This window comes from Periplaneta americana, chromosome 2 (assembly GCF_040183065.1).
Source record: "Periplaneta americana isolate PAMFEO1 chromosome 2, P.americana_PAMFEO1_priV1, whole genome shotgun sequence".
In the NCBI taxonomy this organism is placed as follows: Eukaryota; Metazoa; Arthropoda; class Insecta; order Blattodea; family Blattidae; genus Periplaneta; species Periplaneta americana.
In genome coordinates, this window is record NC_091118.1 from 106,976,450 (window position 1) to 107,001,664 (window position 25,215).

The 25,215-nt window shown below is 36.1% G+C and overlaps 1 protein-coding gene across 6 annotated transcripts in view; it reads left to right on the top strand.

The window, feature by feature from the left end:
* The window catches only part of LOC138694481 (cytotoxic granule associated RNA binding protein TIA1-like), a 1,343,307-nt gene that overhangs the window by 521,281 nt on the left and 796,811 nt on the right, over positions 1 to 25,215 (top strand). For all 6 annotated transcript variants that reach the window (XM_069818236.1, XM_069818239.1, XM_069818240.1 and 3 more), the window contains exon 2: positions 15,499 to 15,586. In XM_069818236.1, the coding sequence (XP_069674337.1) occupies positions 15,499 to 15,586 (88 nt within the window). The remainder of the gene's footprint in view (positions 1 to 15,498; positions 15,587 to 25,215) is intronic.

The window sequence follows — 25,215 nt, forward strand, 5'->3', positions numbered from 1 at the left end:
TAAAGAAACAGACAAATTCTTTGCGCGAATGCCCATCGAGGATCAAGGTCTAGCAGAATAATGATCTAAAGTCCATATGTGTCAGCAGAATGACTGATCATTCAACCAGTATGGAGTTACGGTGTAGTTCTCCGGAATAGTTATAGTTTTCTTACAAGAAGTATTTCGTTACTCACTGCAGCTCCCTAAATCAACACGATGCTGAGTGTTTTCTGGTCCCATACGTTGTCCGAAGTTTCGTGAAAATTTCTTCCCCATATAGGCTTTATACATTTGTTGAAAATAAATTTAACCCTTTAGAAATCCTTAGTACGAGTACCCAGTAACACGTAAAACTGAAAATTGTGTAAATTGTAAAAACAATGTTTTCGCCAATTTTCTTATATTTATATAGACGAAATTCTAAGAGAGAATGAAAATTAATACGTAACAATTCCTCCGCTATAGAGTAACGGTGAGCATGTCAGACCGTGATACGAGCAGGCCCGGATTCAAATCCTGGTTAGTACAAGTTAAGAGCAAATGTCGAGTAACTTTCAGCGCTGGATTCTGGACTAATTCCGCTGGCATTATCACATTCATTTCATTCAGAAGCTAGATAGCCATCGCAGTTGATAAAACATAAGCAGCACTAAAAAATGATAAAGAAAAATTAAAGTGTATATAGTTGATCATGATTAACCAATCAAACCATTTAATAATCTAATTTCACCTAATAAATTTAATAGAGGAGGAGCAGCAGAGCTTAATAAAAATCATCATATAGTTATTATAGTTATAAATCCTATTAAACCCTTATTAATTAATCAACTCCGTCTACCTCCGTCTACCGCTCATAAGAAATATTAGTCAAACAAAATAAATCAGGAAAACATAAACCGGTTGTACAGGAAGGTGTGGCTGGGATGATATTTGTATAATACGGATTAAATGTTTGTAGTTAAGAGTTTCATTTACACTAAAGAATTTTATCGTGCAATTCGGTATAGTCCGAAATTTTATACACATTATTTTTGTTCATTTATTTCATTATTTATATTAAAATTAATTTATTGTTTTTGTATACAGTATGTTGTTGATTAATTTTTTTTATTGTAATTTATTTTTACTGTATATTTATTAATTTATAAAAGTAGATTTTTGTTGTACCTTGTGTATCAGGGTTTATTAAATTACATTATATATTTTTTGTTTCCGGATTTTGAAGGATTTAAATAATTATTTTAGTTATTGTAAAATAAGCAAATTTAAAGAAATATAACAGTGGGATATGCATTGGTTTGGCATATTCATCTTTGCAGACAATGAGATTCTTTTACAGGACAGTGGACAGAAATTACAAACTTTTATACCTACGTTGAATAAAATTTGCAAGCTGCATTCGTATTGTACAGCAAGTTTCCTGTAATAAGTAAAATAATAATAGAAAAATGTGTGACCGGTGGAGAAACATTACGAACTACCTGACGTGCCTCACGTTCAGATTTTCTAACAGTTCTGTGTTCATCAGCCATAGTCAATATCTACTAAATTGGACTGATTCGATAGTAGAATATTATAGAATAACCCATTCGACACTTTTAAGTTTTTATTATGATTTGCAAAGCGAATATGTTCATTCAATTACTTCCAAATCATTGAACAGTGCGATGGTTTTGACAATCGAATTATTCCATATAGTTTTAATTCGTTAGTGTTTGTTATAGTATAGACTATCTTGTATGCAAGAACAGTGGGGCCACCGATCGTCCATACCGTACATTCTTCTCCGAGTGCCAGTTTTCTCAATTTTGTAAGTTGAGAATGATAATGATAATTAATGAATCAATAGTGAATGCCTGTAGGGAAAACGGAATTATCCTCACAAAATCTACCACCAAATATCGCCTTCCTCCACCTCAAATTCCACTTGGGCTCACGGGGGTTTGAACCCGGTCTCCGACTTGGAAAGCTGACGCTCTAACCATTCAGATAATGACTATATAAGAGTTAATTATTTCAACATATGTACAGTATTATATCATCCACATATGTAGTCACGATGTAAGTACCTGTACTATATGTATTAGACACATTTAAAATATCTGTAGGCCCATATAAATATTTATGTGTTTAACAAATAAAGATACAAAATAGGCACTCGATTTTTTTGTTTTGTTTATTAACGGTTATTTTACAACGCTTTAGTAACGGCGGGACTGTCTAGCTTTGATAGATTTAGCCCTAGTTCATAGCCTATATACCCAGATTGCTCGGCCTTACAGGCTTTGACGGTAACAACTTTTGTCACGTTTACTATGCTGCCATCTAGTTGTTACATAAGGAGTCACGTCAGAACTCCCATTTGAATTGCATTAGCGACTGTACTGCCATCTCGTGTTCGTTTACGGCGGACGGGTGGCGATCCTGGCGGTTGTTCTCTACAAAGTGCTGCCGATTTTAATATAGGGATGAGCAATCTGTTACATATATGATCTAGGATTTAGCTATTGTGAAGGGATATTTTGGCGAGTTAAGTTAAGAGATTAGCCACAAGATTATCTGATATATGCCTTGCAGTTTGAGAGAAAAAAAAAACGAAAAAAGAACCTAAGAAGGTAATCAATCCAAGAGGATTCCGAACCGACATCTGGACATACTCTCCGAACACGAATCTCACTTACTACCCTTAGACCGCGATGGAAGTATAAATTATGTTTTATAAAACGTTATATTCCTTCCAGTTTTACCGATACGACAAGGAGGAAATATATTTAAAATTCGCATTCAACTCCGAAAAAGAAATCGAGAGGTTCGTGCCTTTACTAAGCTAAATATCTTTACGTAGAACTCCTTATGGGTGCGACCATCTGTCGATAGGTGCATAGATTTAAAATGCTGCATAAATTTAGCTACGTGTAGGTGAAGTGAGAAAAAACGAGAACAAGAGGAATACATGGACAAGAAAAATACAAAGGAAAGAAGGGGAATAACAGGAGAAAAATGGGAACGAAAGGACAAGAAGGGGAATGCAAGGGGAAAAGGGAAAACAAGGAGAACAAGGGGAAAATGAGAAGGGGAATACAAGAACAATGGAGAGGGGGTTGGATTTTTACGTGACGGTCATTTTCAAAGTTAATCCCCATACCTGGTTAGGAGAAAGACGTACTTCTACGTAAAATATGCATGTATAAGAATATAATATTTTATGGATGATGATGATGATGATGATGATAATGATGATGATATAGGCTCTATGAATTAATGATGGCGAAATGAGTCCAAGGTCCAAAGCTAAAAGTTACCCAGCAATTCTGCTTCAATTGGTTGAGAGAATACCCCGGAAAACCCCCAACTAGGTAACTTGTTCCAAACAGGATTTGAACCTAGGCCCACTGGTTTCATGGTCAGACGCTCCACAGCGATGGACTACTGTATGTTACTCGTAGTAGGGGACGCTTTCTTTCTAATCCTATGTCCATGTAATTATTTAATACAATACATTCGCTTATGAGTGTAGGCTATGTTCCGAAGATTATTCAGAACTCTACCGAATATCACTCCTAGGTAATATATTTGGGATTCCATTGACTTACATTATATAGCACAACACAGCGAACAATCATTCATGTTTTAAACGCCAATAGATCTCATTACTTTCACTTCCACTCGGTGTTTAAGTTTTGTACATAAAAAATAAATGAGTAAAAAAAAAATAAATATATAAGTAAACGAATACTTTACTGTGTACTGCACAGCCAAAAGTATCCTTTCGGTTGTCGTCACGTTTAGTTCCAAAACAAACCACGTCTATTCCTTTTCTATTCTATTTATATTCATTATTGATGTTTTAACCAAATCATCTCTGTCTTAATTTACAGTATATAGCCTATTATTATTATTATTATTATTATTATTATTATTATTATTATTATTATTATTATTATTACATAATTATTTAATTGGTGTTATGAAGACGAAAAGAATTGTCATTGTATTATATTAATTATGTATTATATTGTCTTGTATTTATAGTATTGTATTGCTTTGAATTGTATTGTATTGTATTGTATTGTATTGTATTAATTTTGTTATATTCATAGCACTGTAGTAATTCTTATCATACTGGTTGAGTGGAAGAGAAGGCCGAATGGCCTTAACTCTGCTAGTTAAAATAAACCATTATTATTATTATTATTATTATTATTATTATTATTATTATTATTATGTCACTAATTTCAATTAGTCAATATTTTCTTTGTTTTCTGGAGTAGCCATTCACAACTTCTTAATTGCAAATTCTTCGCCCTACTTCTTTGAAACACAATTTTTCCACGTGTCAGGTAAAATTCTTAATAGTTTACAATATTTATTTGTTAATATATTTAGTCTCGAAGGACATTAATACTTTAAATACCGGGTGTTTCAAAATTAATATCGGGGTTTTAAGGCTTTGAAGTATTTATTACATTTAATGTCAATTATAAATAATACACCAAATGAAAGAGCACCTCAAACAGTTTTGCTACAAGTGCTCAATGTGAGCACCATTCGTCACACGGCACACATCGAGTCGATAAGCGAGTTCTTCCCTAACCTTGATCAGTGTGTCTGGAGTAATTGTTGCAACAACTGCTTCAATCCTCTGTCTTAAGTCTGGAAGGTTAGCTGGTAGCGAAGGTACATACACACGATCCTTTACGAATCTCCAAAGGTAAAAATCGCATGGCGTAAGATCTGGTGAACGTGGAGGCCATGTGAAACAAGCTCTTTCATTCGGCCCCTTTCGGCCAATCCAGCGGTCGGGTACAACGTCGTTTAACCAATCGCGTACTTCCATATGCGTCTCCTTAAAATTCTCCACACAGACGTCGCTGGAATTACTAATTCACGACTAGCCTTCCGAAAAGATTTCTTGCGGCTACGCGTGAAAGACTCTCTCACTCGTTCAACGCGCTTTCTAACGGCAGACAGAGGAAACAGTGCATGTGTGTACAGAACTGTTTGAATTGTTCTTTCATTTCATGTATTTTTATAGTTGTACGTTAAATGTAATAAATACTACAAAGCCTTAAAACCCCGATATTCATTTTGAAGTATATTTAGGCCTATCTCAGCTGTAGTTTATCCAACCTGCACTCCCATGGTATATAGTGTCCCAGTTTTGCAACATTCTGTGTTTTGCTTGTTTGTTTTCAGTTCTCTTGCTTAGTAGTGTGTTTGAATCGTCCCATATCTTTAATCTTCTTTCGGATGTGCGTGCGTCTGCATATATAGGCCTACATAGATATACATGAGTAAATATACACAGGACAGCGGTGTCAAAATGTTATATGTAGAGGAGGACTTTAAGATAAGTAGGTTGAGATGTGGAACCTAAGGTCATGGTGTCTCCTAGAGACCTTGATTTTTAAAACTTCCAGGTGAACGGCACCGGAATATGAGTGGGAATTTTTCTCTAGGCCCTCTTCTAGATTAATAACTTTTAGAGGACTAACATGATTTTTACCAGTTTTATACATGTACAATTACTATCGTCGTTTGTTTTCATTACACAACTATTTTTATGGCTCATTAAAACTTCTGAAAGTGACTGCAGTGACACAAGAAATTCTGCCTTACCCTGTCAATGATCTTATAATCATCGCAGGCAGGATGTTGCAAACTGTTTCGTCTTCTGTGCTTACTTGTGCTCCGTATAATGACTTCATGAACCTTTCTTCAGACACTAGCCCAGGACCTTTGGGATCACCAATATCTAAATATGTTGTTATTAGAGACCGGAATATTAGCCACTAGACTTTGAAGTTAAGTGAGTAAGGAGTTTGTGCAGTGAGCCAAATGACTTGACGAAGAGTAGGGCTAATGGCGCGTGGTGCTGCAGGCCTACGAATAAAAATTGGACTACTCCCGCATCAAGGTCAATAACTACAGTACACACATAAAATAATGATTTCAAGAGTAGTGTTGTGTATTACAAAAGAATAAATATAGTTTTTGCTGTAAACTCTTAACTTAAAATGTTAGTATTTCACAGGCACTACTCTTAATGAAATGTTTCAGCCTATATTACAATAATCTTTGATGTAAAATTTCAACTTAAAATGTTACTGTATCAGAGACACTACTCTTAACATGTTTAAGGCTATATGAGGGGTTCACAACCAGAATGGACCAAGTCCTTCTGGAATAGTTCTGAGAAATTGAGTCTTAAGTTCCTGGCTCATGCTTAGCAACCTTCACCTTCCATAAGAAATGCTGCCCTCTGTGGAGTAACAAATGAGTTATGGACTTTGTTTGTTATGGAAATAAATAAATCTAAGTTTTCTTCATCCGAGATTGTATTAATCCACAAACTGATCACTGGTGGACTTGGTCCACTCTGGTTGTGAGCTCCTCGTATGATAATGATCTTTGATGTAAAATTTTAACTTAAAATGGTTCTGTTCAATAGGTACCGCTCTTAATACAATGTTTAAGCCCATATTAAGATAATCATTGTTGTAAAACTTTAACTTAAAACACCGGTACAACTGTAATACAGGTACTGCCCTGAATTAAATGTTTAAGGCTTTATTACAATAATCTTTGACGTAAAATTTAACTTAAAATACTGGTAGTATTACTCTGGTTAAAAAAAGGTTTGCATATTACAGAATGTCTTATTTCTGTACAAGATGTGTCACAGATTTCTCTGCATTTCTATTACATGTCATTTTCTTAAAGAAAAAAACAAAATAAAATTGTAAACTTCTTACACACATAACGAAAAAATAATCTGTCTTAATTTGCAACATAGAACTAAATCTCATTGATTTGACAAAACAAAACAAAAACACATCTTGAGTCAATTCAATAATGTGTGTGGCCTCCACGAACTCGTACACATTTCTGGACACGACGTGTCATGCTGAAAACCAGGTTATCCAATTCATTTTGAGAAGAATGTCCCATTTCTGTATGGCAACTGGTATCAGTTCCCTTATGGTTTCTGAAAGGTGTGGTCGATTAGCTATTGCTCTTTTCAGAAGGCGCCATGCATGTTCTACACAATTCACATCCGGAGAAGCTGCTGGCCAGTTCATCCTATGAATTCCATGTCTCTGCAAGAAGTTATTCACAGTACCGCCAGGGTGGGGACGAGCATTACCATTCATGAACGTGGATCCTGCTCCAATATCCTGTGCAAATCCAGTAACGATGTGTCGAAGAACATTGTCCTCGTATTTCTGTGCACCCATGTTGTCCTGTATGTGGACTAATGGTGTGCGACGTCCCCACATGACTCCTGCCCAGAACAGTGCTGAACCACCTTGCGTCTGATAGTGTTCAGCTATAAACAATTCATTGTTAGCGTTGACCATAGGATCCCCACACACGAATGCTGTTGTTACCTGGATGGAGGCCAATGCTTACTTCAGCTGTAAACTATGTTTGCTTCCATTGTTCCCGAGTCCAGTTTACATGGTCTCTGTCCCATGTTACACGGTGTGCTCTGTGTTGTGGAGTGAGTCGAGGAACCTTTAGAGGTCTTCGGGAACGTAGCTCTACATCGCGCAGTCGATTTCGTACTGTTTGAGTTGACATGGTGGCCCCTGTAGCTTTCTGTAACTGAGTTTCAGTGGATGTAAGGCGTCACCGTGCAGAAATACGGAAATACCAGTCTTCTCCAGCCGTTGTTTTACGTCTTCGTCCTGCTCTGTATCTATCTGCTATGGAATTAGTCTCCTGGAATTTCTTCCATACTCTAGAAACATCACCAACCTATGATTCCTGCTATCTCCATTTGTGTCATACCTTTCTGTCTTAAAGTGAGCATTCTAATGCAATCTAATGGTAATAGTGTGTGTCGCGGCATTATTGTAATGTAAACACAAAGAAACAGCAATCTCTCCGACCACTCTCATAGGCCAACTCGTTTGAACTGTTCCTTGTCACAAATTGACTTATTGCTTCAAAAGGTAAACACGTGAAACTTGTTTCAAAGATCATGAACAGGTAAGATACTATACTGTTTTCTCTGAAGTGGTTCTTATATGTATTCTATGATAATATGCAAAACGTTTTTCGACCAGTGTATAACATAGGTACTACACTCTCCAATAAAATTTAAGTTATTATCCTCAACATTATTGAAAGGAATGTTGGTATGCACCATCATTTCATACAGATCTCTGCTAACTTCGTCCGTTGGCACTGAATTACTAGTTGAAGGTAGATCGTCAGACTCACTTCTTTGTATCAATTTAAAATGGTTTTTATGTTTTTTTTAATTACAGTGCTGCTGTAAATACCATCCTTTAGAGCACATTATGTCAGTCTCACATAAACTACACACAATTATGTCGCAACTTAGACTCTCTTCCGAATTTCTCTACCCACTCCTGTACTTTCTTACTTGGTTTAGGCACCTTTATTTCAACTAGTAGTGCATAATATCATGAACATTGCTAACCTGAAGTATACTGTACTTGTTTAGGAGTAAGGAATCTATTTAAAATGACCCTGTAGTGTACGTTACTTGTGTTGGTGAACAGGATGTGCTGAAGAACACGTGACGTAATGTTTATCCCGTGCACACTTACATTCATTCCAATGTTGTTGGACTAAGAAAACGGTATTTAATCATTATTAATATAGGTACTACGTTATATCTAGAAGTAGACTACAGCTATCTTAGGATTCTTTATACTTCATTTTTATATCATCTGCATACAGTTGGTCTGAGACACTAAACTACATGCGTGCATGCATACATACATACATACATACATACATACATACATACATACATACATACATACATACATACATACATACAGTCGGCCTGGATAGCTTAGTCGGTATAGCGCTGGCCTTCTGTCATCGAGGTTGCAGGTTCGATCCTGGCCCAGGTCGATGGCATTTAAATGTGCTTAAATGTGACAGGCTCATGTCAGTAGATTTACTGGCATGTAAAAGAACTCCTGCGGGACAAAATTCCGGCACGCCGGCATAACCTCGGCAGTTGCGAGCGTCGTTAAATAAACCATAATTTTTTACATATAGTACATACACACACCCACACACACACACACACACATTTTATATATATATATATATATATACCTGTGACTATGTATCGTATGTGCATTGTCTTCTAAATATTTATTTGTGTAATAGATGAAGTTTTTAGGTAGTTAAATATGAGTTTTGTTGTATTCTATATTTCTACATTGGTTACAGGAATATTGGAGAGATTTTCGTGATTTCTTGTTTGCTAGGACGTTCGCCATACAGTCTTCCATGCATTTGATTGTCTAGGAAGAGGGCACTGTACTGTAAGTTAGTCTTCTGCTGCTATTGCATAAGTCATAGAGGTGTTTTAATCCTAACCTGCAGCCTATTTACCCACCACTCACTCCATGAGAGATGGAGCCACTTTACATACCGTGAGATTTATTCTGACTGTATATAATAGAATTTGGTCCGGGCGTTCATTCTTTCTGAAGCAGCTACATATTAGTGATTAGAGCATTCTTCGCCACCCCAGACACGTAGGGCGGCGATAGCCGCAGTTCCAACTGATGCAAGTAGAAAAGTAGTCCCAATACTTAGAACTCAGGCTCCGTATTAATATGCACGTGGTTACCATCCACTGGAATCAGAATGCAAATTTTATAACGAAATGGCTTGTGGCGTCGGTGAAAAGGGGGTGGGAGTGGAATGGGGTGGATATATTAGGATAAGAAAACAAACGCTTAAGGAAACAGAGTAATTAAGGAGAGGGAAAACTTTTCAGTAACACAAAACTCTTGGTCCTATGTATGTAGAGAAGGGAAAGGGTTTGATGGTGATGGGGTAGGGGGTTGGGAAGTGGAGGAGAAAGAAAAAGACTGGAGAATCGTAATAATTGGGGACTTGCGAAACAGAAGTTGAGGACTTTAAAAGAAGAAAGCGGAATGGTGTGAAAGAAGGATTCTCAGCTTCTTCTTATTCTTCTTAGCAATCGCCATCATCTGCAAATAATTGCCCCTCCTCTTCTCTCTCCGTCTTTATTCCCAAACTTCACCGGTAGTTGGGTGAAAATAACGGAGAGTGGAATTAAAATTGAAGACTTAGTTAATTACCTAAAAGGATCCACAGAAAAATGCGTTACAGTGTTTTTAACCCCCACTAGCAGCTTGTCGAAATATTAAAAACACCGTCTAGCAGGTAGAGAGTTGCTCGTGTTACTGTGGCAGATTATAAAGTCGTAATTGACCAATTTGTACAGCAGCAGAGATGCAACTTTGCAGCAACTTAAATTGGCTTCAATTAGCGGGAGTAGCTTTTCAGTGAACTCTTGCTATCTGTTACACAGATCCAATGCTCAATCTTTTCCGTAAGAATTTTTGAGATCAAGGGACTTTATATAACTGATAAATGACGAGCTATTTTAAGAGTATTTTCACCATGTCAAAGAAGGGAAACTCTTGAAGTTTTTCGAAAAGTTTATGAGATCTATCATTAATGAAAGAATGTCTGCAAAGAGAAGGAAGTGAGGAAGGTGTTGACTCCATATGTTTAAAAGCCTTCTTCATTCATTCATACATTCACTCACTCGTTCGTAAATTCATTTTTTATTTCAATTTATGTTGCTTGCTTTTCCGTGTTACTTCTTCTCTGCCCTCTTCTTTCTCCCTCCTTTCATTCTTTCATTTACTCATCACTTCATTCATCATGCATTAATTGGTTGTTTCTTTTCTCGTTCTTCTTATTTCTCCTCACTCTCTTTATTTCTCCTCGTTTTCACTTTTCTCGTTATTCATTTGGTTGTTTAATTCATTAATAAAATTATTAATTTACTGGTTTATTCGTTCATTCAATCATACATTTATTAATTAACCTTCACATCCATTCACCAGTTCACTCATTCATATTTCTTCCACCCGCAAATACAAAACATTGAACCTTAATTCCATACTCCTATCTACATATCCTTTTTTTAATTCCATTCATGCTAATAGTACGTATGTACAGACATGCATGCATGCATGCATGCATCCATCCATCCATACATACATACATACATACATACATACATACATACATACATACATACATACATACATACATACATACATAAGGTAATTCCGGGAGAGTTGCCCCACTTAAGGTTTTTATCGTTTAAAAATTAAACAAACCAAAGCAGATACTTTATTCATGTGTTATAGCATGTGACATACATTAAAGGTTTATGTAAAATATGAAACAATCAATAATTCGTACACAACAAGTGGCAAAATAAAAATTAATCAGATACGACATCACTGTAATATACACACATGTAGGGGAGAGATGCCCCGCTGTGTTAATTCCCAAATTAAACTATTAATTTGATAAATGACACTCTAAATAATGTTGTTTATTTTATTTTACCAATAAGTTAATTTTCTGAGCTCGTTTTTCAGTGCGACCACACATATGGCACTTAGCCCACATGTTATGCAACTTCTTGCAGAAAAGTCACTGAAACCAATCAACAACTTCCTTCGTTTGATCAAATTTTCAAGACACTCAACAAAGTTGGAACTATTTACTTTGTTTCATTTGACGACACACTCTTCATATTTTCTCCAAAAGTGTCTTCTATATCTACAAGATTTTGAAGAATTTGACTTGAGCTTTTTGGAACTGGAAGGGTTTCAAAGATGGTGTTTCCATTTTTATCTCCACCTGTAACGCGTTCTACCGATCGCTTTCTTTTGTTCACAGCAAAAGATATTGCTGGCACATAGTTTATTTCATGAAGGGATTGAAAGGAGTCGCTGTCGCTGAATTTGCCATTGTGGCACTTGAGCCGAAATTACAACTTATTATCCCGTTATCATTAGAAATTGTAGCCGATAAAGTTTTCTTTTCTTTGAGATTTCCTGAAGACGCACAGAAAGGAATTCTTACAGCTGTGTTGTTGATTGATGCATCATAAATACTGAAGAGGTGCTCAGGAACTGCATCTGGATTGAAAGGATACAAACCTCTGGCTCGAAATCCAAATGACCTCTCTATTACTACCAACTCAGCTTTCTAGATGGATTGTCAGGCTTGCTTTTTATAACCCATCCATCGCTGTGATTCTCTTCTTGAAATAATGCTTGAGAGACTTAAAATGTGAGCAATCAAGAGATTGAAGTGCCTGAGTTGCATAGGTTGGTAGGCAAACAATTGTGATTCATTATCCTCATTCTAGCATTTTATGTTATCTAAATGTGCTGAATGTTCATCCAAAATTAAGGGAATCTTGCCAGGATTCTTTCTTGGAGTAAAATTTTCCTTCAATCGCTTCATAAATAATTCTGATGGAACGTAGGACTATTTTGGGTTCATATAAACCCCGTTCCTACTAGGAATCCGTCAAAAAACTTCCATTTTTCGTCACAAACATTGACGGTAGAAGAAATGTTCCCTCCGAATTGCAACATGTTATGACAGAATCACTTCCACCTTTCTCGCTTGAAGTTAGACTTCAACATCTTTGGATCCCTTTTTCTCAACCACTTTTCCTTGTAAATTTGTTTAGTTGGATGCCACTTTCCTCTATTTTATGTGGCTTTCCTACAAATTGTGTTCACGTAGAGTTGTTTCCAGTAGGTCAGAATACTGCTTGACTTCTTGTCTCGACATACCTTGACCCCTTCAGAGAGATGGATGATCCTTCTGACTGCCTGACAGGTAACTCAAGGTTTCGCTCTAGGAAGAATTGCAGCCATTGGATAATTCTTGAATACTCCACTAGATTTCAGTCGGTGGATTGTTCTCTAAATAATTCCATAACAGTGCGATGCTTCATTAATTCCCAATTCCCCAAAAAGTTACAGTAAGATTGAAGAAATCTCTGGGATTGCATTGACTAACGTTTGGTCGTGAAATGTGTCTTTCAAACATAACTTTGGACATCCCTTAAAATTTTGAAGGCCCTCAACTTTGGGCACCTATTGAAAATGTCGCTGCAACAAATTTAGAATACCGGTATTCCTTAAAATGTTCATGGATTTCAACTTTGGACACCTCTTGAAAATATGTGATCCTCTGGCAAGTTTTGGTCATCCTTTAAAAATTATTGGCCTCTAATATGTAATAATTCTATTCCAATATAATAATTCAATTAAAATTCCAATAAATTCAGCAAGGACACTAATAATAATTAGTTATGTACGGTAACATCACTTAAGTACATGGGGCGTCTCTCCCTCGAACAGGTGGGGCATCTCTCCCTCGAACAGGTGGGGCATCTCTCCCTTTAGCATGACCATTACGCCTTATGTATTTAAGGGCAACCGTAATGGACAATTACTTATTTTTTTTTTAGAAAGGAGTACAATGCATGTACTTGTCAAATATATTGGATTGAGCAACATATACATAGCCATTATCCCAATTACGAATTTTGAAAAATTATAAATATTATAACAAAGCCTACGAAAAACAGCATTTCCTTTTTCTATTCACTTTTCACACACAAAAAAACCGTCACAAAGATTGCACTGCTTGCCTTCGAGGGTCGTATACGAATTAAACAAATGGTCCCAAGGTCGATTCCTTAGAGGTTTTGAGATAAGGAGAAAAGGAGGGTGGGGCGACTCTCCCCGTGGGGCATCTCTCCCGGAATTACCTTACATACATACATACATACATACATACATACATACATACATACATACATACATACATACATACATACATACATACATACATACATACATACATCTTGTATCTATAAGAATTTCAAGATCGCAATCAAAATTGTAAATATCTTGTTCTCATAAATTATGTAACTAATTATTGTAATATTTTATGTAAAGCATGTAGTATTACTCCAATGTAATGGAGCATGCTGACAAAAAAAAATAAAAATAAAAAAATACATACATGCATGCATACATACGGTGGAGTAACTGTTAGCGAGTCTGACTGCGAAACTAGGTGGCCCGGGTTCGAAACCCGGTTGAGGCAAGTTACCTGGTTGAAGTTTTTTCCGGGGTTTCCCTTAAACTCCATACGAGCAAATGCTGGGTAAACTTTCGGTGCTGGACCACGGAATCATTTCACCTGCATTATCGCCTTCATTTCATTCAGACGCTAAATAGCCTGAGATGTTGATACAGCGTCGTAAAATAATCCAATACATACATACATACATACATACATACATAATATTATATGCATACATAATATTATACATATGAATATTTACTGTCATCAAAATTGTATGTATATCATTCGTTAATGGTGGTCCTGTTACATTTCTGATTTTCAGGAACCCACCCTTACCTACTACTATTAATAACTATTACTATATACTCCGGTACTATGTGCAATCCTTCTAGTTATTTCTTAACAAAAACTCTTTTGCTTTATATACATAAATTTTCCGAGTTTCCTCAATTTTCTTCCGTTTGCTGTTCTATATAATTTCCTATACGCTATTTCTACATTTACTTTTACTAGTGGCTCCGCAATAAATATTTTTCTTGTTCTTTCATTTTCTGGGCAAGACAGTAGAATGTGTATGGGATCTTCTTTTTGATTACATAACGGACATAAATCTTCTATTTTTTAACTTCCAAATTCCACCACGCTAGTCCCATCCTTTTCTCTCTGTTGTTAACTTTTGTATATTACTTTCTAATCTATTAATGACTTTAAAGTATTTAAACTACTAAACATTTCCTGTCTCCTATTACTCCTCTCCATTATAATTTTACCTATCAAATTTATATGAATTGCACCAATTTCTTGCCATAGCCAATTCGGTCCTGAACTACTCACGTTATTTTCTAATTCTTTTATCCAATTAGACTTACGTTTCGTCGTTTGTAGAAATCTTAAACATATTTTCATGATATCGTTTTCTTCTTTCTTTAATTTTCCTAACTAACATTGTTCCCCTACTACCCTCCATCCCAATTTCCAATGTAGCTCCAATATTTGAGGCATTCAATGGGATGCTCAAATATGTTTTACAAACATTTTATCTTATTTTCTCTTGTGATAAGAAATTTTCCCAGATCTCAACATTACCGGTATATAATATCTTTGCTTCAGTCTCCGCTCTATAAATATTTAATCTTTTGCTTATTTAAACTTTTGTTTATATATACACACACAGTGGATTCCGCTTAATAGGACCACGTTGGGGTCATGCGTTTTGGCCCAATAAAGTGGGTCCTCTTAACCGGAATAGGTACATATATTGACGTGTACTGTATTTGTCCCTTTAAGCTTGGCATAAAGGTAGCTATGTCGTATACTTTATGACTTTGTCAAGCCCTAGGTTTTACTTCAGAGTCTATGTTGCTTATTTTTCCTAAACACTCTCCTCCTAATTCTTTTTTTCCTATCTCTCTGTCACCATCTCTGAATAATCTTTCTATTTAAAAGTGTTGTTAAATAACTGTGTTTAATGCCATTGCTAACCAAAGTATTTTGAACATACTGAACAAATGAATGAAAAAATGTTTGGAGTGTGTATTTCAGCATGATTATTTATTGTTTCAGAACACTATCACATATTCGTCGGTGACCTGAGTCCGGAGATCGAGACCCAGACACTTAGAGAAGCATTTGCGCCTTTTGGGGAGATTTCGTAAGTACGCCCTGACGGGAAAATTTCAGTCAACAATATTCATGATTTGTAACATCTAAAATGTAGTGTCTTTCTACGTTGAATTATATTTTGACATTTGCAGCGTCTTTTATGACGTAAGTCAGTGCGCTGGTGCCCGATAGCCGAGCTATTTTCCAGATACAAACACAGTATCTTATTTTATCTAAAAGCGTAGTAGAATCTCGAGATAACGATCCCGAGTCCTTTAAAAATATGCTCACCAACATTAGTATTGCCTATTAATCCATGTAGCCTGTGAAGAATTGTTTTACATACTATATCTTTCAATTTGTTACATAAACATAGGCCTATATTATAGATTTAGGCCTACATTTAGAAACGAAGACGGCCACAATTCTCGAAATATTACACGATGAGCGAATATCGTCCTCATTTCGTTAATAGAGAAATTTCAGAATTGATTATGCCTTAGCAAAATACCGGTTCGATTATTTTACAGTTGTCATAGGTATAGCTGTAAGTGCTTATCGACAATTCCTATGCACTGCAACAGAAGTAGGTCTTTTTTACACCCGTGATGGAATGAGCTGCATGCCGAATGTGCTATTAGACTAATCCGGCTCTAAAATCCTCCACAAGACGCACTCTTCCCCAGTCTACAAATACAAATTTCACGCCACTGGTGATGGTCTGCCGTACCTCAGACTTTTACCTGAGTCGCTTAGTTCCTCACTCAGGATTCGGGGCTTCCTTTTATATGTAGATCTCTGACTAGTCTAATAGTATCCACCACTACTGCCACCTAACAAACTTTAGACAAACCGTGACGAACATCTGCCACGGCGAGCGGCAGACACGACACTAACTAAAACAAATAGATTCCCTGTTTTTTATAACGGATATGATAATGGAAGGGGATTTCTAAAGAGTGTTACTAGAATGAGAACACACTCATAATCTTGGTTTTGTCCTCCACCAACATTACTCAGCATAGCCGGGATCTGAACTCGTGTTCTGTCGTCGTAGGCCAGTACTCATCCAACTGAACTACCGAGAAGGCTAACTACACACGTCATATTCAGATTTTCATGTGTTGGAAGGGATCTTTCGACCACTGATTTTTAAATGATAAATTTACTTGGTACTGTGAGATTAAGTCATTATTAATTAAATCCACGGATATATCATAAATAAAAATTCTTAGTTAAAAGATGTGCATGTTCACTTGATTTTCATATACAGTGTCTGATAAAGACTGTTTGCCTATTAATAGCAGACCAAACTAAGCGAGAGTTGAGTCATACTCACTGCAAGACTTGCTAAGAACCTTCTAAAATGTCATATTGAAAACTTTTTTAAAAGTCTGTACGCGTCTGCCAAAGAAACTGCTAGCCACGAAAGTGGTTTAGAAAATAGAGAAACATTTTCTCTTTCATTACGACTAATATTTCTGCTTCTAGCGAAGGCGAGTGTAATGCGTCACACCTTACACTACAGCGTGTCGGTAAATAAGTTTAAATTTGACTAGGTCATTGTATAATATTAATAATGTTTTTCATCGTCTTCTGAATATTCTCTTTCACAATAATATTTCTGTATAATAAAGTAGGTCGAAGACAAAATGCTTTTATTCAGTGTAACCTAATGTAAGGTTCACGGAAAGCCATATCAAGGACAGTGATCCAACAGCCTGATAAAGAGGCTACTAAAATAGAGAGTATAGTAGGTTTGAAAGCCGATCTTGAGCCTTATGATTCTCATTGACAATTAAACATCCCCATTTAATCTACTTTTACAGTACTGATTTTGACTTATGCCGTGCCCAACACGAAGTAATAGACCTACCTGCTCTATGATTAAACCAGTGATGTGATAGTGACGTCCTATGCCGTCGTAAATGTTCTGTATTGTCCACGTTGACGTTTTACGGAGCTTCCCTTGATATTTATCTTGTAACACACTTCATACCAAATAATCATCAATCATAACCGCCTTGAGAGCTAAGTTGGCAGACTGCCGGCTTACGTCGGCCGCGGGCATGAGTTGAAATTCTGGCTGCGGCGAAGTTGCATTTGTGGTGAACAAATCTAAATTTATTAGGGTTTTTCACTGAATTCTCACGTTTTTCCTCAATTCCACCAATATTCGCCACAATTTCCCTTTTATTGTCACCGCCATATCGAAAACATGGCATCTACTTGTATTTGTCCGGCATCGAATCGGACGTCTGCCGTGGTTGGTCCAAAGGTTGTTAGATGGCAGTAGTGATGCCTTCTAGAAAACTGAGAGATCTACATCTCCTGGTGGAGAATTCATTAGTTTGATCTCCGAGGTACGGCAGACAATCAACAAATGTATGGTATTCGGAAGTGATGGTTGGAGAGGAATGCATGGTGCGGAGGATGGTAGAGCTGCTTTAGCCGGACAGAACCGTCAGCACGCAACTTATCTCATCACGGGTGCGAAACAATGCTCTAATTGTGCTGCAGTGCATAGGTTGCCGGCATCCAATTAAATACCAACCAATATTAATACTAATCACCAATTATGAGGCGAAGACATAAAGCTGTAATTATTTATTCCTGAGAAGTTTAAAATGAATGATTGTTACTATAAATAGAAGTCCTTTGTTTTAAATTGCAAGATAGCCTTTAATTAAATATTAGTATGTAAGATTAAATTGTTGTATCGTATCATACTCGTTTCGAAGTCAGTTTCGTGACAATAAAAAGTGTATATAAACTATTTTCTTGTTTCGTCTAGAAGAGCAATAGAATATCATATTTTAATAACGAACGTAATCGTAATTTAAATACGATACTATAAAAAATTAACATTGTCACGTTATGTCAGCAGGCACAAATTAATGAAACTACCAACTCAAAATAATTAGTGGAGAAGAGAAATATGATCATCCAAAATAAAAGACGGTACTTAACGTTGCAGTAATACGGTTCGTGTCGTTAATCTGACGTAGAAGAAAGTATGTCATACCATTTCTCAGAGAAAAATATAAATTACAGAGTATAACAGTAATAGGTCTCCTAATGAGGTCAAGGGGAATAACACCCATTTTATTTAATTTTATTAAAACTATTTTTAAAAAGAACTTGTTAAATTTTAAATAACCATAACTTATACGAAATTTAATTGAGAAAAATCTCGTCTATTTTAATGTTCTGTCTTGTAGTTAATTAGGTGTATATTAGTTTAATGTCCTTTTCTCTAATTACCTACTTTCTTTGTTGAGTTTCATAATTATTACATATTTTGGACTACCTTCTGTGGAAGGCAGTTTTGTTAATAACTAAATAATAAAGGCATTTAAATTCATACAAAAAGTGTATTTATTGCCCAGATGTTGAATATGTTGCAACAGACAAATATTGTACTGTAGAATGAATTCGAATCTTTTTCACCTTGCAATCAGACGTTTTAGAATGGTTACTGTGAAGTAACTATAGGTCTATATTGATGCATGTGTTTTAAAAACTTACGAGGAAAATATCAAATATAGATAATTGTCAAATTGATAGTTATTATCACGGCTAAAAATAAGCTTCCGAGAAAACACATTTTTTAGACGAATGTTTTACCTTTATTTTCATGATAATAACTTACCGTTCTGATCGCCACATGTTGACACACTTTAGAATATGATACAATTACCTCAAAAGCTCAGAAGCAATAGCGTTTAACGTCCTTGATAGACTCGTATTTCTTGGACGGAAACTAGCGGTTCCTCATTTCTTAGACGCAAACTAGCGGTTCCTCGTCTAATACCCTATAAAATCAGGTGACAGTTGAGATTCGGACTGTATGGTGGGTGAACCAGAACATATCGATCATGGAACGATTATTTTCCAGAAAAACGACAGCTACATTGGCTCTGCCAAAATTTTAACCTATACTTTATTTCGTAGGGGAAGTTGGTAGAGGTCCACAAGCTTCATAGTACTTGAACCATTTTGTTTCACTGATACGTCCTAAAAACGGAATATTTCTAAACCTCTACCTTTGAGTCAATCTAATGTGCGTGGATTATTCCTATAGACATATACAGTATCTCATATTTCAAATTTTCCAACAGATGATAATCACACAGTGATAGGTTTTGGAAGAGACGGGGGTACAAACTATCACATATCACTCTTTCTATAAGCAATTGACTCATTACAAACTAATCTAATAATGTGCTGTCAGACGTAAAACGGATTAAACTCGTGTATGGTGATGCCATTATTAATGTATAACCACTGAAGAATGCTAGCATTCCGCTAAAATGTGGACTGTGTAGATTTGATCTTGCTGGATAAATAACTACGCTGTAGCCAATAAGCAAAACCCGTTGTATCGGGGAAAATAATAAAATAAAATATATCTATGTACATTATATGTTATTGTCATTGCAATTCTTTGTGCAACTTCTTTTGAACAGTAACATTTCTATTCTTGAGCCCATTGTAAAACCAGAACTTAAACGTGAACTTGATAATCACATGAAAGTTAGAAACCGCGCCAAAAATTTAACCAATCACAAAACAGAAGCAATACGGTAATGGAATATCGAGAATCAAATCGAGGTTCGGGATAAATTTAACATCGTATTTTTTCAAGCGTTTTTCATCCTTGCAGATGAAAGGAAGCGAACTACAGTTCAAAATCTGTTTGCAATACCAGAAGTAGTACGTGTCCATACTGCATAACAATAAATATACAAAACTTACTATCAGGGAAACATCACGCAGTCGATTACTCCTCATATAATATTGATTTCATTAATCTATAGTATCTTTCGAGAACGAATATAATTGGTCGTTTGTTACGTAAATATTCATCACTGCAAGTTTTCTTGATTATTGTACCATTTATTCACATTATTTTTACATTTAGAAGAAAATGTAGTCTAAATGCATAGTATATTACATTCATTTGTGACTGTTGCTAGGTAACGCGAAGTTAGATTTATCAAAACTTTTGCTTTACTTTCTAAGAGGATCGTTAAATATTTAAATTAAATTTTTAGTTAGCCCGTAACTCAAGCTCGTACACACCGTTCACCTACCAATGAAGAGCCTGATTTCTACACTGAAAACTTACAGTCGGTTCCCCGTTAGTTCTAGTGGAATTTGTAATGGTCAAAGACGGTTTAGACTTTAGGAGTAAATTTCACTGATGTCTGTTAATTTGTAATAGAAGCATATAGCCTACATAATTGAAATGAGGCATATGCCGGTTGTATCTCGTCTCTAGTAGTCGAGTTTTCATTTTATGCTCGTAGGATGACAGTGGAATTGAAGTGTTGAATAGGGGGTGATGCCATGCAAGCACAAATAGTATTAACTTCGTAAAAATTACTCGTATTGTAGGGCCGCGATAAGTAGTGAGCTGAGCTCCCAAGTCTGAGTATGACCCCTGATCACATATGTATGACATAATCGCGATAACAGAGACGCGTTGACAGCGTTCTACCCGCGTACAAAAAACATTTGCTCTATAGATGAAGAGAATTTCCGCAAATGATAACAAGACAACTCTCTACGGATATAGTGGCAAACTTTCATTTATGCTCATAAGCTCATTACTGAAGCTAGCGTGTACTGCACAAATTCCTTACGACGTTATTAAACATTAAACAATAAATAAGTAAAATACATATAGGTCTATATACATAGACTGGCCACCTTGAATATTTTAAAATGGTACTTTTTTACTGTAAGTACAAGAATGGAAAAGGAAAGCAAAATATATGAACAAATGTTGGAGCACTGTAGGGGCTGTCAAGGGCTGCAATAGGTTGTAGTACCAATGTTGTTGTTGATATAATTATGGTTTATTTAACGACGCTCGCAATTGCAGAGGTTATATCAGCGTCGCCGGTGTACCGGAATTTTGTCCAGCAGGAGCTTTTTACATGCCAGTAAATCTACTGACATGAGCCTGTCGCATTTAAACACACTTAAATGTGTGGACCTTGGCGTCCACACCTGTGGAGTAACGGTTAGCGCGTCTGGCTGTGAAACCAGATGTCCCGGGTTCGAATCCCGGTCGGGGCAAGTTACCTGATTGAGGTTTTTTCCGGGGTTTTCCCTCAACCCAATTTGAGCAAATACTGAGTAACTTTCAGTGCTGGACCCCGGACTCATTTCACCGGCATTATCACCTTCATCTCATTCAGACGCTAAATAACCTAAGATGTTGATACAGCGTCGTAAAATAACCTACTTAATTAAAAAAATCGACCTCGGCCGGTATCGAACCTGCAACCTCGAGTATAGAAGGCCAGTGCTAGATGTTGATGATATTGATGATATTGATGATATTGATGATGGTGATGATAATGATAATGACTTAGTTCATTATTTATTCGAAGTTTTCAAATATAAATATGTAGTTGGATGGTTCACTTTTGCAGATACTCATTTGACACATGTTATTTGTTTTAAAACCATCTACAGTGTTCAGTATATAGCTAATTTACAAATTATGTCATGAAGAATAGCTTGTAAATCAACACTGAAATTTATGAAGTACGAGTAATTAGGCTTACTATCATTGTTATGTCATGAAGAATAGCTTGTAAATCAACACTGAAATTTATGAAGTACGAGTAATTAGGCGTACTATCATTGTTATGTCATGAAGAATACTTGTAAATCAACACTGAAATTTATGAAGTACGAGTAATTAGGCGTACTATCATTGTTATGTCATGAATAATAGCTTGTAAATCAACACTGAAATTTATGAAGTACGAGTAATTAGGCGTACTATCATTGTTATGTCATGAAGAATACTTGTAAATCAACACTGAAATTTATGAAGTACGAGTAATTAGGCGTACTATCATTGTTATGTCATGAATAATAGCTTGTAAATCAACACTGAAATTTATGAAGTACGAGTAATCAGGCGTACTATCATTGTTATGTCATGAAGAATAGCTTGTAAATCAACACTGAAATTTATGAAGTACGAGTAATTAGGCGTACTATCATTGTAACATTTTCTTACAGGAAAAAGTAAATAATCGGCTTACAATGAAATGTAATGACAGTAGAAATAAAGTCTTAACTCTTTTTACCAGGAGTTGGTCGCTCGCTAGCAATTTTCCGGATTCTTATGATACCTTCATTACTAAGGCCTGCGTATTTAGCAGCTCTGGACGTAGCCTGCCTTAGGGGAGCGATTAGCCTCTTGTTTCGAGCCTCTTCGTCACAACATTCTATTATATTTTTTATAATCTTCCTCTCTTTACTGTGTATTACTTGGCCACGTCCGTCGAGTTGATCTTGGCTGCTCCATTGCTAAATACAAACTGTGAGGAGGTAATGTTTTCGATCTATACTAAAAGCCAGGTTATGAACCGACTAAACCGGAAGCAACGTTCTGTTGCTCTCTTTCTGAGCTCTATTGCCACATAGTGGCGCGAGATTCAAAGCATGTTCAGCGTTTGTCACCGATATGTTTAAAATAATTACTGTCTATAGTTCTCGATAACACTATCAACAATATTAGTAATTAAAATTACTGTTTTAAGAAAGCACGAGCTAATGACGCTGGTACGAAATGAGACTCGTAATGCACGTGGTACTGCAAATAGACTGGGAAGTTTGGCTACACTGTCTCCGTGATTCTGTTGCCAGATTTTCGTTAGCAGACGACATTTTCACGTGAGGTCCAATGAAAAGCTCCGTTCTCCTTCCCCCCTCCGCCCCGCCATACTCAACGTGTCATCGCTGCACAGGCTACCCCTCTAACCCGCACTTTCCTCTCGCCCTGCCAACTACTTCCTGTTTAGTTGGTTCATAACCTGGCTTTAAGTATAGTGATACTCAGTGTTATCTGAGGTCCGCAGAATGCTCACAGAGGTGACGAGGTTGTCTTCTATTTTCCCCATTTCCCCGCTCTCAGAAGTTGCTACTAAACGCGGCCCTGTACTGTTTCGTACATGTTGTAATTGCTGTTCTAGAGGAGAGATAAAGAAAGATGTTTGAGTTGTTTGAATAAGCAGCTGGTTACTTTTGTACTGTATTATACTATTTTATATATTACTTGTTGTATACAGTAGGTGATAGTATTGTTTTAATTAGTTTTTATTTTAAAAACGTTTCCTTCTACGCAAACTCTATATGAATAACTGGAAACAATTTTTCATTATTATTTTAATTTGCATCTAGGAATTGAAGGGGTGAGAATAATGAAATTCCTAAGCCATACAGACAAAATTTTAAGGAGAGAGTGTTGAAAGTTTAAGAATCCAATCCTATTAGATGCAGTATCATAATTTCTTCTGTGTATACTTAATGTCATTTTTTGAGTAATTTTTATAATAGGTTATTTTACTAGTAGCTTCCCCTTATGTGTAAGAAATGAACTCGCACAAAAGCGATTTTTGTTAGAAGTGCGGCTTTGGACTACATCCCTTCAGTTATTCTTATTCTTATTCTTTTATTTCTGGTATACTGCAAATGTATCGTCTTGTAGAGTGGTTATGTTATGTCAGAGAGAAAGTGAAGATTGCATTTTACGACAATGTCTGTGAATGTGAGGTAGTATATAACTTCAAAAGGACTAAGGGCAAGAGATACACTCGGTAGAGGTACAGTGTATAGTACTAATCAAAAGTTCAAGATCACACTGAAATATCATGTAGTAGCACTTAGAACTTGAGCTTTTGCCGCAAGAGAGCTATGACTTTTTAGCAGTTAATCTGGTAATAAATGCTTCGCTAGATTTCATTGTTTGAGGCCATGTATTGTAGAAGTAATGAAGTTCTAAACATTGGAAAAACCACAGCGAGAAAAAGGGAAAATAACCAATTTTAGATGCGTAATATGCTGAGTGTTCCAAGTCATTGAAAATATTAGCACTAAATTATTTGATAGGTCTAGTATTAGATGGATGTCACTGTGGTACAGAAGCAATAATTCCTAAAACAAAAATAGTCTCTTGTTTTGCAAGTGTATATTTTTTTAACGTTTAATAAAAATGTGAATTTTTCTGTTATTTATTTCACATTAGCACCGTGAGTGCTGAGCGCGTGATCCAAGTCGACTTTGAACAGCGGATTTCAGAATATGTCGAGACCAACATCAACTCTAGGCCGACTTCTATGGCGCGCTTAGCAATTTCGGTGCTAATGTGAGAAAAACAATAGAAGATTGTTTAATTTAGCTAAGATTTAAAAAAGATGTAGGCCTACCTATACATAGGAAAAATTAACAGTATTTTTTATTTTCTCTTTTACCACAGTGACACCCATCTAACATCTAATAATAAATGTACCAAATAATTATGATGATAATATTTTCAAAAACTGTAACGCAGCACATTATATATCTAAAAATGATGATTTTTTGTTGTGGTCTTTCAACATTTAAAAATTCATTACTTCTACAATACACGCCTAAAACAATGGAATCTAGCCAAGTATGTACTAGTAGATATAAGTACTCAAAAATCATAGCGTTTTCGCACCAAAATTTAAGGCCTAAGTGCTATAGGTATCCTACAAGCAAAACTCAACTCGAAGTCCTCGCTGCGCGCATGCTATACCCCTCTTACTCCCCTGCAGTAGGCGTGAGAGCATGCTGGAAACGGGAGCTACGTCATCTGCACGACATAGTCACGTCCGCTGGTTCCTG